The following is a 12,238-nucleotide window of genomic DNA, read 5'->3' as shown; positions in this document are numbered from 1 at the left end:
TTTAGCGAGAGCTAAATCTTTACCACTGCTCATCTGTCAGGGATTCTTGGGCCAAGTCAGCAATTTGCAGATGTAGCAAAGGATACTTGAGTAATTTGTGCCTGCAGCTAAATACGGTACTTTTTTAACAGATTCACCGTCGACCAGGTCCTGAGAGTGGGGAAGGTGGCGGTCTGTTTGCTTGTTATGACCCAGGAGCACATGTGACGGGAAGAAAGGAAGGAAGTGGCTTTTGTATTGGCAGCTCCCCACCTCTGTCCTTGAAAGGGCTGTCCCCCTCCTGTCCCCCTCCTGTCCCTAGGGTGAGCCGCCCTATCGGGTCCTGCAGCGTACTGACCGCCTTCCCTCTTGCTTTCATCTTTTGCACCATGTCAAAAACATGCCAAGATCACTAATGGGACTTCTGCAACAATGCTGCCTAATTAATGGTTCTCGACCTACTGGTGCGGTGCATGATGTAGCTTTTCATAGAACAATGCCAATTACCTGATTTCTTATTGTTTTTCCCCTATAAATTCCCAAAGTTGTTAGTAACCCGGCTGTTTCATGCTGGCCTAGCCACTTTGTGTGTTCTCTGTGTATTATGGCAAGTGATACCTCCAATGCTGTGCTTTTCCTCTAAACCGTCCTCACTTATTCTTTCCAGAGCACATTGTAAACTGGAGATTTTTTTAGTCTTGTCTTTATTTCTGCTTTGGCTGTGACATACCAATTTCTCGCTGCTGGGCTTCGGTGCTGATGAGGCAGAGAGGTTAAAAAATAAAGATACAGATATTAAAAGAAATGTGGCTTATACTTACACACGTCAAAAGATTGAGATGCATGCAAAAGACTTTTTTTTCCTTTTGCAAGACCTTTCGGTTCCAGTGATGATAAAATTACTAGACTTGGGATTGCACTTAACACTGATTAGAGTGAGATAATAAATATGAGGAGTGATTTCAATTCAGTAGGCGGAGGGATAACGAGCTCTTGTGACTGAAAGCTGAAATTAGGTAAATTCAGATTAGAAGTAGATTGTTAACAATGACAGTAATTAACCAGAGAAAGCCCTTGGAGAGTTGCGTTCTCCCCCAGGTGGAAGCCTGATCTGCCTCCTCTGCCAGCGTCGCCCAGGCCTGCTCCTCCCGGCGTCCCTTCTGCGCTCCGCAGGTGCTCGGGGATGGTGAGCACCCAAATTTAGTGTGGGCTAAAACCTGTGACGCTCTCCTCAAACATGGGATGTGTACAGGACCTACAAAAGCATGATTATAATCATGAGAGTTAAGAGTGGTGTCAGGAGATCAAACCCCCACAGTTTAAGCTGGCTCCGCTACAAGTTTTGCAAGTAAAATTTGGGCCATGTAACCAAGGCCCTAATTAAAGACATTTTTAGCAAATAAAATTTTTAGAAAATAAAATCCTTCCTTTTATATTCATTTACTCTTTAAAATTTGCTTTTAAGTGATGTGCCTTACGGGTTCACCAAGTCTGACAAAGCCCTCACTCCTGGATGTTCACCTCCATTCCTGTGTTTGTGTTGGTTGACAAACTTTTTTTTCCCCATCTGTGCTCAAACGATAAGCGTTGCTGGCGCTCAGCCCTCCACCTTGCTGTCCCGGCGGGGTACCGGCTTTCCAATTACCCTGTCCTGCTGTTGTAAACTGATAAACTTACCACGTTGCATTACCGCAAGGGAGTCGGTTACCTGCTCTAGAAAAATACTTCAATTAGTGGCTTTCGAGGTCTAAGAAATCGCCTGCATTTTGCAAATTTAGAAAAAAACATCTCTCTTCCTACTGTTTTTCTTGACATTAAAATGAGATGATTTATGGGTTTTGATGGTATGTCATTAAAAATAGCTGAGCTCTTGTTACCCATTACTGTCACCTTTGATTAGTTTAAATGTGGCTATGACCGTATGCTTCCTAAATAATTTATCTCCTAGAAAAAATTACATCTTTGATTGTAGAGGGAAATATTCAGAGGAAGATTCAGAGTTGCTTGAAGAACAAATTTGGCAAGTGATAAAACTTTGTTTCTACCCCCCGTAGCAGGGCCATGGCAAGCGCAGACCGTCTGGTCTTTGCCTACCCCAGAGTTTTACGCATCCTTTGAAACATTTGGTGACGGCCACCCTCATAGCCCGGAAACCAGATTAAACAAATGATGGGACAAATCCCACACTAAATGAATTATTGTTGGATGCAGGAGGTTCTTGTGAAATCTCTTTACTTCATCCTTGCCCTTCCAGCTGGAATAGAGCTGCAGAACAGGCTAGCAAGCTCATGATCAGATTTCAGAGAAAATAAAGCACTGAGCTACTTTTCTGTTAACTGGAAAACCAAAAAAAAAAAAAAAGGAAAAAAAATATATTTAAGACATGACTAAGTGATTATTTTCATTATATAGTCAGACAAATAATTCAAGGATTTACAACCTTTTCCCTTTTATCAGTCAGCATGATGTTCAGTGCTTGCATGACCATTACAGGCCTCATCCAGCTTCGTAGGAAGCCAAAGTAATGGCACCCACTCTCGTGAGGACTCACGAGAAATCCACGCAACCATTTACTTTCAGATTAACATCCCTTGCAGAAAATTGAATACAAGTGGCTGTATTCCACTGAAAGCAAGTATTGGATAACTGGCCGGCATTATCAACAACAGTCCACCACTTAGCCCACATTTTCTCCGTGGAATGCTTATTTCTATTTCTCAAAGATGACAAACGATACTGTATCAAGTATCTCTGAAAAATCAAAGTTCTTGGACTTGCCTTTTTTTTTTTAAATCTGTTTATTAAGAAAAAGCTTTTCTTTTTACATAGAAAAGATACAGAGGAAGGTAAATAAATGCAGTAGAGTTCATTACCTCATGTAATAGCTGTACAACTGAATCTTAATGACAGAAGTTGCAGAAAACCTAAATAATATAAAAAGCCACCTCCAAAATAAGACTCTGACAGAGCGAGAACGAGACACAAAAATGAGCAACATTGAACAATCGTGAATCACAAGTACGTAGAAAGACACAGCCAGTACACCAACAAGAGGCCTCATGCCAAAGGGTATTCCTGTTTCAGTACTATGCCTTCAATGAGGAAATCAGATAAATTTAATTCTGTGAGACATTTTGGTACCCAGTGTTTTTATTATTTATTTTCCCAGCTTTTCAGAGCTGGAAAGCCTTTAAAATTTTGCTTAAAAAGAAACTGTGACGAGATGGATATTTTGTTTTTCACAAACAAATTCTTAAATCATCTTGTTTTGTCTTGTCTTCCAATGGCAATTATTAGATTATTTTCCCAAGAATTACGTGAAGGAAAAATAAGACGATGAGGAACACCGAATCCAAAGCGGGGAACTGAACTGAGTACTCTTGCACTGCCGTCTGTGACAGCCTTTGCTGAGGCTTGCAGAAGACTGCAGAGATCTGCCGCAGAGCCTTCGGGGCACCGTCCTGTCAACTCGGGCAAATTCACCAGCGCTCCGCCGACGGCGTGGTTAGGAGTGCCATCAGCGAGTAAAATGGTCTCACAAACGGGTATCATGCAGATTAGAAAAATATACATGGGTGAAAAAAAAATGAGAACGGACACTTGAATGGCAACAGAAGACAAAAGGTTTATTTTTACTGACTCAACTGGTGTTAAGATCGCTTGAGAGACATCCAGTAAATCTGTAAGACCACCACAGAAATGACTACATATGCATATTCTGTCTATCTCACTACCACGCCCTCTCTTCATAAAGGCACTAACTATAAATAATGTGAAAACGGACAGATAAAACACCAGAAAAAAAAAAAAAGGATTGCTTGTATGGATTTCTATGTTTATGTTTGGATACATTCATGCTTTAAATGTACAATTTTGAAATTAATTTCAAAAGTCACCTTTATTTTGGCAATACAACTGATAAAATGAAACATGCAGAACACACAGCTCGACAGAACTCAGTGCATAATTTTGTCAGAATGAAGCAGTTCTTTATCACCCTTTGTGAGTCGGGAATACATTCATATTACAAGGCAAAAAAACCCAACCCACCCCAAACAGACAACATCTGGCTTCTGTGTAACGCGTCTGCTTTTCCACATCTTCTCCAACATCTTTGGATAGTAAAATCTACGTCTGACCACAGGTTAAATTGTATGGTTTTATTTTAACAGTCTTCATAGTGCAGCAAGGCAAGACAGAGCTGCCTGTATTCACTGTTCTATCTCCAGGCTATCCATTTTTAAGTCAGGGGGTTTAAAACTAATCACTTCTCCATACGTAAGCTCTGTAGAGAGGGTACAAGGGAGAGAGAAGAATTAGGTGATGTTCTCTTCAAAAGAAAAATATTCCAGACAAAACAGTTCTACGGATGCACGTGACTTGTAGTTTGTATTTCCAGCCTTTTTAGAGTCCAGATCCAAAAATAGGCTGAACTCACCAGGAATCCTTCTGTGAACCTCAGATTACGAGTTAAGACTCACAAATACTGTTATTGTACAACATGTCTGTCCCCTTCAGCTAATTACTAAAACACACAGGCCCTGAAATGGAAACATCAATTATGCTGTCAGATGACCTGCCAAAATGACGTAATAAAAGACAAAATGTAATGGAAAATGGAATCTTTAAAAGCACCCAAACAGGTTTTAAAATGTACACTTTTAACAGCTGCGAATGTTCTTTATCATCTCCCAGTCCATTTCCTTCACCATAAATCACTTGTGATTTATGTGCTAATGCCTTGCGATCTAGGTTTTGGGTTTGTTTTTTTTTTATATATATATATTTTATTGTAAATAATTTTAAGGTCCTCTGAAAAAAATGTTCTTTTGTCTTAGAAGCACCTAACAGTTCTATTTTCATCAAGAAAGGCTTACCTAGAAACACGGACTCCTTGCTATTTTACCCTGCTTTAGGAATAGCCTTTTATCTTTTCATGCTGACAGTCATGTCCTATTTTGTGCCTTCCACAGCAATGGAGTATGTCGTCATCGGCAACCTCCTATATATTTGCTCAAGTTAGATATTGTATTTTAAGGACCAAATCCTGTTCACACATAATATACGGCTAACAGTGCATTACTTCAGGATCTGTTTCCCAAACAGTGCTGTTTGAGTCATATCACTCTTGTGCCTATTAGCTGGCTTATTAAACAGATCTGCCTGAGACAGCTGCCACACCTGCAAGTGGACCCAGCACTCCTCTAAAAAGCATGTAAAAATCTTGCTTATGCTGTTTGTGTTATGCTGTAGCATGGGAAGCGATGGTGCCTCTGTACTCGGCACTGGTGAAGCCTCACCTCGAGTGCTGTGTTCAGTTCTGGGCCCCTCTGTACAAGAGGGACATTGAAGTGCTGGAGCGTGTCCAGAGGAGAGCTACCAGGCTGGGGAGGGGTCTGGAGACCAGGTCATATGAGGAGAGGCTGAGGGAGCTGGGCATGTTTAGCTTGGAGAAGAGGAGGCTGAGGGGAGACCTCATTGCCCTCTACAACTACCTGAAAGGAGGTTGTGGAGAGGTGGATGTTGGCCTCTTCTCCCAGGTGAATAATGACAGGACCAGAGGAAATGGTCTGAAGTTGCGGCAGGGGAGGTTTAGATTAGATATTAGGAAGAATTACTTTACTGAAAGAGTGGTCAGGCACTGGAACAGCCTGCCCAGGGAGGTGGTTGAGTCACCATCCCTAGAGGTGTTTAAGAAACATCTAGATGTGGCACTTCAGGGCGTGCTCTAGTGGCAGAGACTGTAGGTTGTTGGGGGGTGTGGGTGTGCGTGGTTGGACTCAATGATCTCAAAGGTCCTTTCCAACCATGAAGATTCTATGGTGTATGGTGACCACCGTGCCAGCTTCCGTGAAGGTTTTCTCTGAAAGACACCGAGTGTGTCCCCGAGGTGGAAGAATTCGTTAGGTGACTCTTTCAGTGATTGATCTGAGGCTATTAAGTAGCATCTGGCCAGAGGCAGCCAGGTGGGAGCTACAGCGGTTCTGATTGAACTTGGAGGAAGCCAGCGTCCCCACAAATCACATGCCTGGGACTGTATTAGAAATCATTCCTGCTGGCTGTGCATTACGTGTTTACGAAGCTCTTTGCCCAGTTTTCGTGCCACCTGCTCAGCTGAGAGTACAGATGTTAAGCCGAGACATGTGCAACTGGACATGAGAGACAGCGCACGGCATCCAACTCTGAATAGCATACTCTTGGCCTCTAAAATTTTAAATATTTTCTAACTGATTAAACACGTCAGAAGAAAAATCTATGACCTTGGGCTGCAAGCCTCAGCAGTGTGCGATGGAGGTCAAGGAAACTCTGACATGCATAATGTGTAAGACAAAGTGTCTGAAATCTCATTTTACTTTGGTGCTTGGTCCCTCTTGGGATCAAGCGCTGCTGATTTTTAACTTAGCGGGACAAAAGGGGAAATACACCATTAATGTCTTGAGAAACTGGGTCAACATTTCATCAACAATACGAACATTTTATGCAAACGGTCACCTTTCATGTCATCTTACTTAAATGTGGCACATACCGTACTTGAAAAGAAAAAAGTTTATTCCCCAAGATAAAAATATGGCCAGGAGGAAGAGCTGCATGTCCTGCACCAGTTTGGAGGGTTTTGTCTCAGGCATTTTTTTTTCCCCCTGTATAAAGAAGGAATTTGACCAGTAGTTCCAGCAAGGACAATGGTGTATAAAAACATGATACTGTCCTTCCTAGAGAATTCACCTCCACGTCCTCATTTCAGTTCGGAAAGTGTTAAGCTAAGATTGTTCCTGAAATCATTTCGACGGAGTTTCATCACAAACAGAAATCAGCTTCATGGCTCGGCAATTGTTAAACTTCCCTGTTAAAGACTCAGCCAACTGAAGAAGTAGCAGAAAACAAATCATCCACTGGTAAGTACAGCAGCAAATTGAAGATGCTTCCCAATAAAGATGATGTATGGGTGGTGCCCTATGCTGCCAGGTTTTGCAGAGGAGAGCGTGTGTAAGGAATAAGTGATACCAATCAATCCTCCTTGTTTGTACAGAAGCAATAGGCTTCTAGAAAACCCTTTTCAGGGCTCTAGGAGGTTGCTTTACTGTAGAAAGACCCATGACCCCACTCCTATCTTTCTTTAAGAAGTATTTGCTGTAGTCAGTCTGCTTGTCTCCCCTGCAACGCCCAGGATAAAACATGGAACAAGTGCACGGGCATGAGTAAGACCGGGGAGGTCACTATTTCTCATCATAAAGCTACCCACTATGCTAATGTATTTTTATCAAACCTTTCTGGAGTAAAAGTTATAGAATATACAACTAGAAACAGAAGAACATTTATTTTATAGAATAGATATTTCATCTTAAGTCAAAGAAAGGACTTTATTGATAAAGAGGAACAAGTACTTTTCTAGAATATTAGTCTCAATTTAAAAATGTCTAGTAAGGAATTTTTAGCGTAATATATCCTTATTAGACAATGATGAAATTGGACTGTACTTTTCAGTATACTTACAACCTAAATGTTTGGCCATGTTACTTCCGTGACTGTAGTGCAATATGATCATGATGCAAGCACGGAATTAACTAATAGGAAAAGGTTGTTGCAGTATTTCTCAAGAATGGGTTTTGGGGTGTCAATCCAAAGTAAAATCATCAACTCTCATCTCAAATAGCATCAACAGCGTGGTTTACCTATTAATTCCAATTACTTGGCTAACTAAAGAATGATTAACAAAACACACATCTATGTGGAAAATACTAATTTCTGGTTCTGAAGAAAGGTAGATCAGAATCCCAAGTAATGCCACTTGCCCTAGGACAGTTACTTCAGCTGAGGATCTGACCTAGAAAACTAAAAGCAAGACAGAATGTGTGGTTACCCGCTACAGGGAATCTAGCGAGAAGATGATAGAATGGGGGAAGGGAGCGAAATCCCGAGAGGAAGAACAACCCTTTCCACATCTCCACTCCCACAAGCACATACATGGACTTATCTTGTTTCGCTGAGGCTTAAGAGTTCAAATTGCTCTGGTTAGAGACAGAGGAAAACTGCTATTTAAGTAAGGTTTTGTTCTGCTGTACGTATTAACTACCGTGTGCAATTCTGTTACCTTTCCATTCATCTATGGTTCGCTCCTTATTCTCTATTGACTCATCGTACAGCTCGGCCTCAGGCTCATCGTCCGGATCGTGATACTGTACAAAGTAGGGATGTGCAAGTGCCTCCGAGGCAGTAATTCTTTTATCGCTATCTAATATAAGCATCTTCTCGAGAAGATCTACAGCTAAGGGAAAAAGAGAAACGGGGTTCAAAGCCAGAAGAGACCATCTAGAAATAAAAGAGAAGGCAACTTTTTACACACAATCTATTCTCACTCACCTCAAACATAGTTAACATCATTGGCAAACCCACAAGATTCCGGCAATATAACAAATAAGTTTTGAAGATTTTGTACTGTGAGTACTATTTTCAGAGCTGAAAGAAGCTTCTCGTTTGCTTGTGGTGTGCACAAAGGTTCATTATATTCTATTTGATATCTGATTGACCTCTTCAGACACCCAAGACCTTCATTCTGAAAAGATCTGTGTGCTTAGAAGTTAAAGATACTGTGTTGCGCACCATGTGCCTAATTTGGTCCTGATCAGTGCAAATGTGAGGAACTTAAAATTGTGACTGTGAGATTACACTTTTAATTAGCTGCATCAACAAAATCATCAGATGAAAACCCCAAAGCAACTTTACAGGACCCAGCATAAAGAAAATACATTTGAAGTCAACAGTTGCAGAACATTAGAAACGAGAGAGATCTGTAAGGCTGAAATTGGTTTTATATGGAAAGTTTATCATAACTATTTAAAATATTATATAAAAATGATTTTAGTGCTTTCATTAAGAACTGTTATTAATTTGCCTTTATGTTATTAATATGTAGCATGCTTTCATGTACCTCCTGCAAATAAATCCCATTTTTTATAAGAAAGTGTTCACAGCTACTTGTATTTGTAAAAAGAAAGTTGTCTTTTAATAGACAGAGCAAATTCAAAACATTTTAACTCATTACAGTTCCCCATATGTAATGTTTTAATGTGCACTTGACGGAACTGACCAGGCACTGTAGTAAGATGACTCCAGTGACTCAAACGTCTCCTTTGCCATGTCACAAGAAATGGTTCACAGAAACATCTCTTTTGCACAGGCAAAAGCAATTGGTTAGACATAAAACCAATTGTGCAGGATCAGACTAAAGGTCTAGCCTGGTATCCTGTGTCCAACAATGGCTAATACATTCCTAGGAAATAATACTCAAAAGGGTCATTCAAACGGCTGTACTTCCTGGTATGTTCTGCTCGCCAGCAATTTACAGCTTATGGCCTTCCTGAGCCAGAAGTGATGTCTCTCGTCTAGACCCCGTGACATTTTTATTTATTCCTGCTATATATAGATGGCTTTTGCTTTTCATCCACAGACTGTTTTCCTTTAGGAGGTTCCCGTAATCTCCACCAGAAACAAAAGACACAGGCTTCATGAAGGGAAAAGTCTCAGGGTGAAAGGTTAAGCAATGCTCTTCTCACTGGTCTGATCATTATTATATGGGATCATATAGCAAAGGAAGGCTTGAGTTCCTGTGTTAGTGAAAGATTTAATCTATATCAATCTGACTTTCTTACCTAATGGATTGGCACCACGAAATACTGCTTTCAAATCCTGTTGAGGCATATGTGGAAGAGATTCAATGTATTTTCTTGCCTAGGAATAAATCAATATACATACCAGATGCACAGAGGTTAAATTTTGCCCAACAGCAACCATATAAACTCTAAAAAAACAGATGTAGTGTTTTTTATGTTTCTTACACATGGGCAACCTTCTTCACATAAAACCATAATGTATGACTTTGTTTTAAACAGTCACTCCTGTATATTGCACAATAATCAAGAAAGTTTTAAACAGGTATATTTTCCTCTAAGGATTACGTGTTAGCACTTCTGTTTTCACCTACACTTAGTGGTTCATTGCAGCATACCCCCAGGGAACACAAGCATGTAATGTTCAACCAGAAATTGCAACCTAAATCATCTTTCTGTTACCCTCAGCAAAGTGGTATAATCCAGCCTGCATCCTTCCTTCCTCTCCGTCCTCCATTGAACAGTAGCTTCACTAACCAAAGAAAAAATCCTGATACTCCCAGGGCACAGATCTTCAGATGTTTAACAGAACTTACAGCTTGACTTGTCACCGTGGCTGTGAAAGGCTCATCCAAACTCAGCTAGGAAAAGCCCACCCGCATATCGGACCCACAAATGTCAGCGTGGAGCCTGACATTACACGGGCTACAAATTTCTGGCCTGAGGTAGATAGGTTGAGAAGAGAAGAGGTTGAATGCTGGTCCTAAGGGCTGGGATCAGACAGAACAGGGAATTCTGGAATGGAACAGCTAAAGAAGAGGCAAATGGCTCAAATCTGTAAAAATCCCAGCTGGTCTCTGAATAAACCTTAATCCTTTTGAAACATGTTTGTGTTACAGGGAGGTCTCCCTGCACACGTAGCAATCCTGTCAGGAGGAGCCTATCTGCACTAGGCTAACTACGCATCCTTGGCCTACTGAAGACAGCAAAGGAAATAAGGTTGTTCATACCAAGCAGCTCCATGGCTTCAAGTGAGATACCAGATTGAGAATTGTGGAACTGTCTTCTGGACTATCATGAAGTGACTATAAAATACTCTGACATATCATCTGTGCAATCCTACAACCACACTTGATCCTGTTCCATACACTGTTCTTTCTTGCCATCATCTTAATTTCTGCAGCTATGATGAACTGGTATAAAGATATTTTAAATCATTAGATGGCACAGTGGCTTTTCAAACTGTATTCTAATTTAATGAGGCAGATCTATTTATTTTTTCTGCTTCTTGTAAGATGTAAGCATATTCTATCAAAACTCTAGACTACCATTAGTGACGCATTTCAGAGTCTTACTAAGAGAAGCAAGCCTTCATGTGTTATATCTCCAACCTGTTAAAACTATATCAGCATTTTCCCTTTTTGTTATGGGGGCTGATGGCAAGACTTTCTATAAGGATGATTTCTTCTTAGCAGCTGTAGCCAGTTGTGCAGAGAACAATGGCTAAGGACCAGTCAAACACAGGCTTCACTTCGCCTATTTAATGCTCCTAAAGTTCATAAAGGCAGCAAACACCTGCCAGGCGGTCAGGGTGTGCAGCTCCTATCAGAGTTCAGTCTTCCAGGGCATTAATTTATACATATATATGAACAGCAGAGCAAAAGAGACCTGCCACACATTCCTGCATGGAAGCTACAAACTGGGGTAGAAACAAGAGGTTTCTTATCTTATGACAAACATCTGTGGATTTGTGGATTATTTGTTTCTGTAGAGACATCACTAATCCACATGTGACTGAACAAGATATGGTAAAAATTATCTCCAACCTTGTCCAGAAGTCCTTTGAAAACAACACAGACCTATCAAAGCATACAACCTCTCCCCTCCGCTTATATATTCACCACAGAAACCCAACCAATAGAATCCAGACATTTAAATTATTCTGAAAATTATGAAATGCAATCACCATTTAAAACCATATTAACATGAAATACTGACAAAACAGCACAGTAATTTGCGTTGAAACGTCTCATGAGATTGATCTTTTCGTTTCCCATTCTTTAATCCTCTACTTATAACTGAAAATAGGCTTGGCATTTCAGAAAACCTGACCTTGCTGTTAGAGGAATGGAAAAAAATTGTCCTGGACTGCAAGCTGCATTAAGAAACATCTAAGCAGTATGGTGAAACTACAAGGTAAAGAAGAACTAGAACAAAGGAATAGAATAGACACTCCTTTACAAGAGGCAAGTACCTCCAAGCAAGGAACGTATCTCCTTTGACATTGCTCCTCTAAGCAGGCAGCAGCAGCCCAGAGGTGACCTAGCAGCACTCACAGTCATTAACTTGGGTTTTGTATTCTCCCTATGCTCTAAAGGTATAATTAGCTGCAGTAAGAGAGTTTCAGGATTCCTGTAGTTTACTGAGGTATGCTCTGAAACAAGAAATTAAAGACAAAAGCAGATACTATCTCCAGTAAATATTTAAGGTGCTTAATCTCATAATCAAAAAGCTCACAAATGGACTAGTTGTGGGTAAATCCCACACTTGTATACACCACTCTGAATGTCGTACTGCAAAAACTGTAGGATCTTAATAACACATAAAGGTTACACAAGGACCTACGAGGCTATACAGGGACCTACGCTTCGGAC

The 12,238-nt window shown here is 40.6% G+C and overlaps 1 protein-coding gene across 2 annotated transcripts in view; it reads right to left on the bottom strand.

The window, feature by feature from the left end:
* Window positions 1-2,758: 2,758 nt before the first annotated feature.
* The window catches only part of MAPK11 (mitogen-activated protein kinase 11), a 33,787-nt gene continuing 24,307 nt past the window's right edge, over window positions 2,759-12,238 (bottom strand). For both annotated transcript variants that reach the window (XM_054188544.1, XM_054188545.1), the window contains exons 10-12: window positions 9,627-9,705; window positions 8,069-8,242; window positions 2,759-4,264 (exon numbers count right to left, since the gene is read on the bottom strand). In XM_054188544.1, coding sequence (XP_054044519.1) covers window positions 4,191-4,264; window positions 8,069-8,242; window positions 9,627-9,705 — 327 coding nt within the window. In that variant the 3' untranslated portion in view covers window positions 2,759-4,190. The remainder of the gene's footprint in view (window positions 4,265-8,068; window positions 8,243-9,626; window positions 9,706-12,238) is intronic.

The sequence above is a fragment of the Rissa tridactyla genome, chromosome 1, assembly GCF_028500815.1.
Source record: "Rissa tridactyla isolate bRisTri1 chromosome 1, bRisTri1.patW.cur.20221130, whole genome shotgun sequence".
Classification (NCBI taxonomy): Eukaryota; Metazoa; Chordata; class Aves; order Charadriiformes; family Laridae; genus Rissa; species Rissa tridactyla.
Note: the sequence above shows the minus strand (reverse complement) of the source record. Positions and strands in the feature narration are given on the sequence as shown.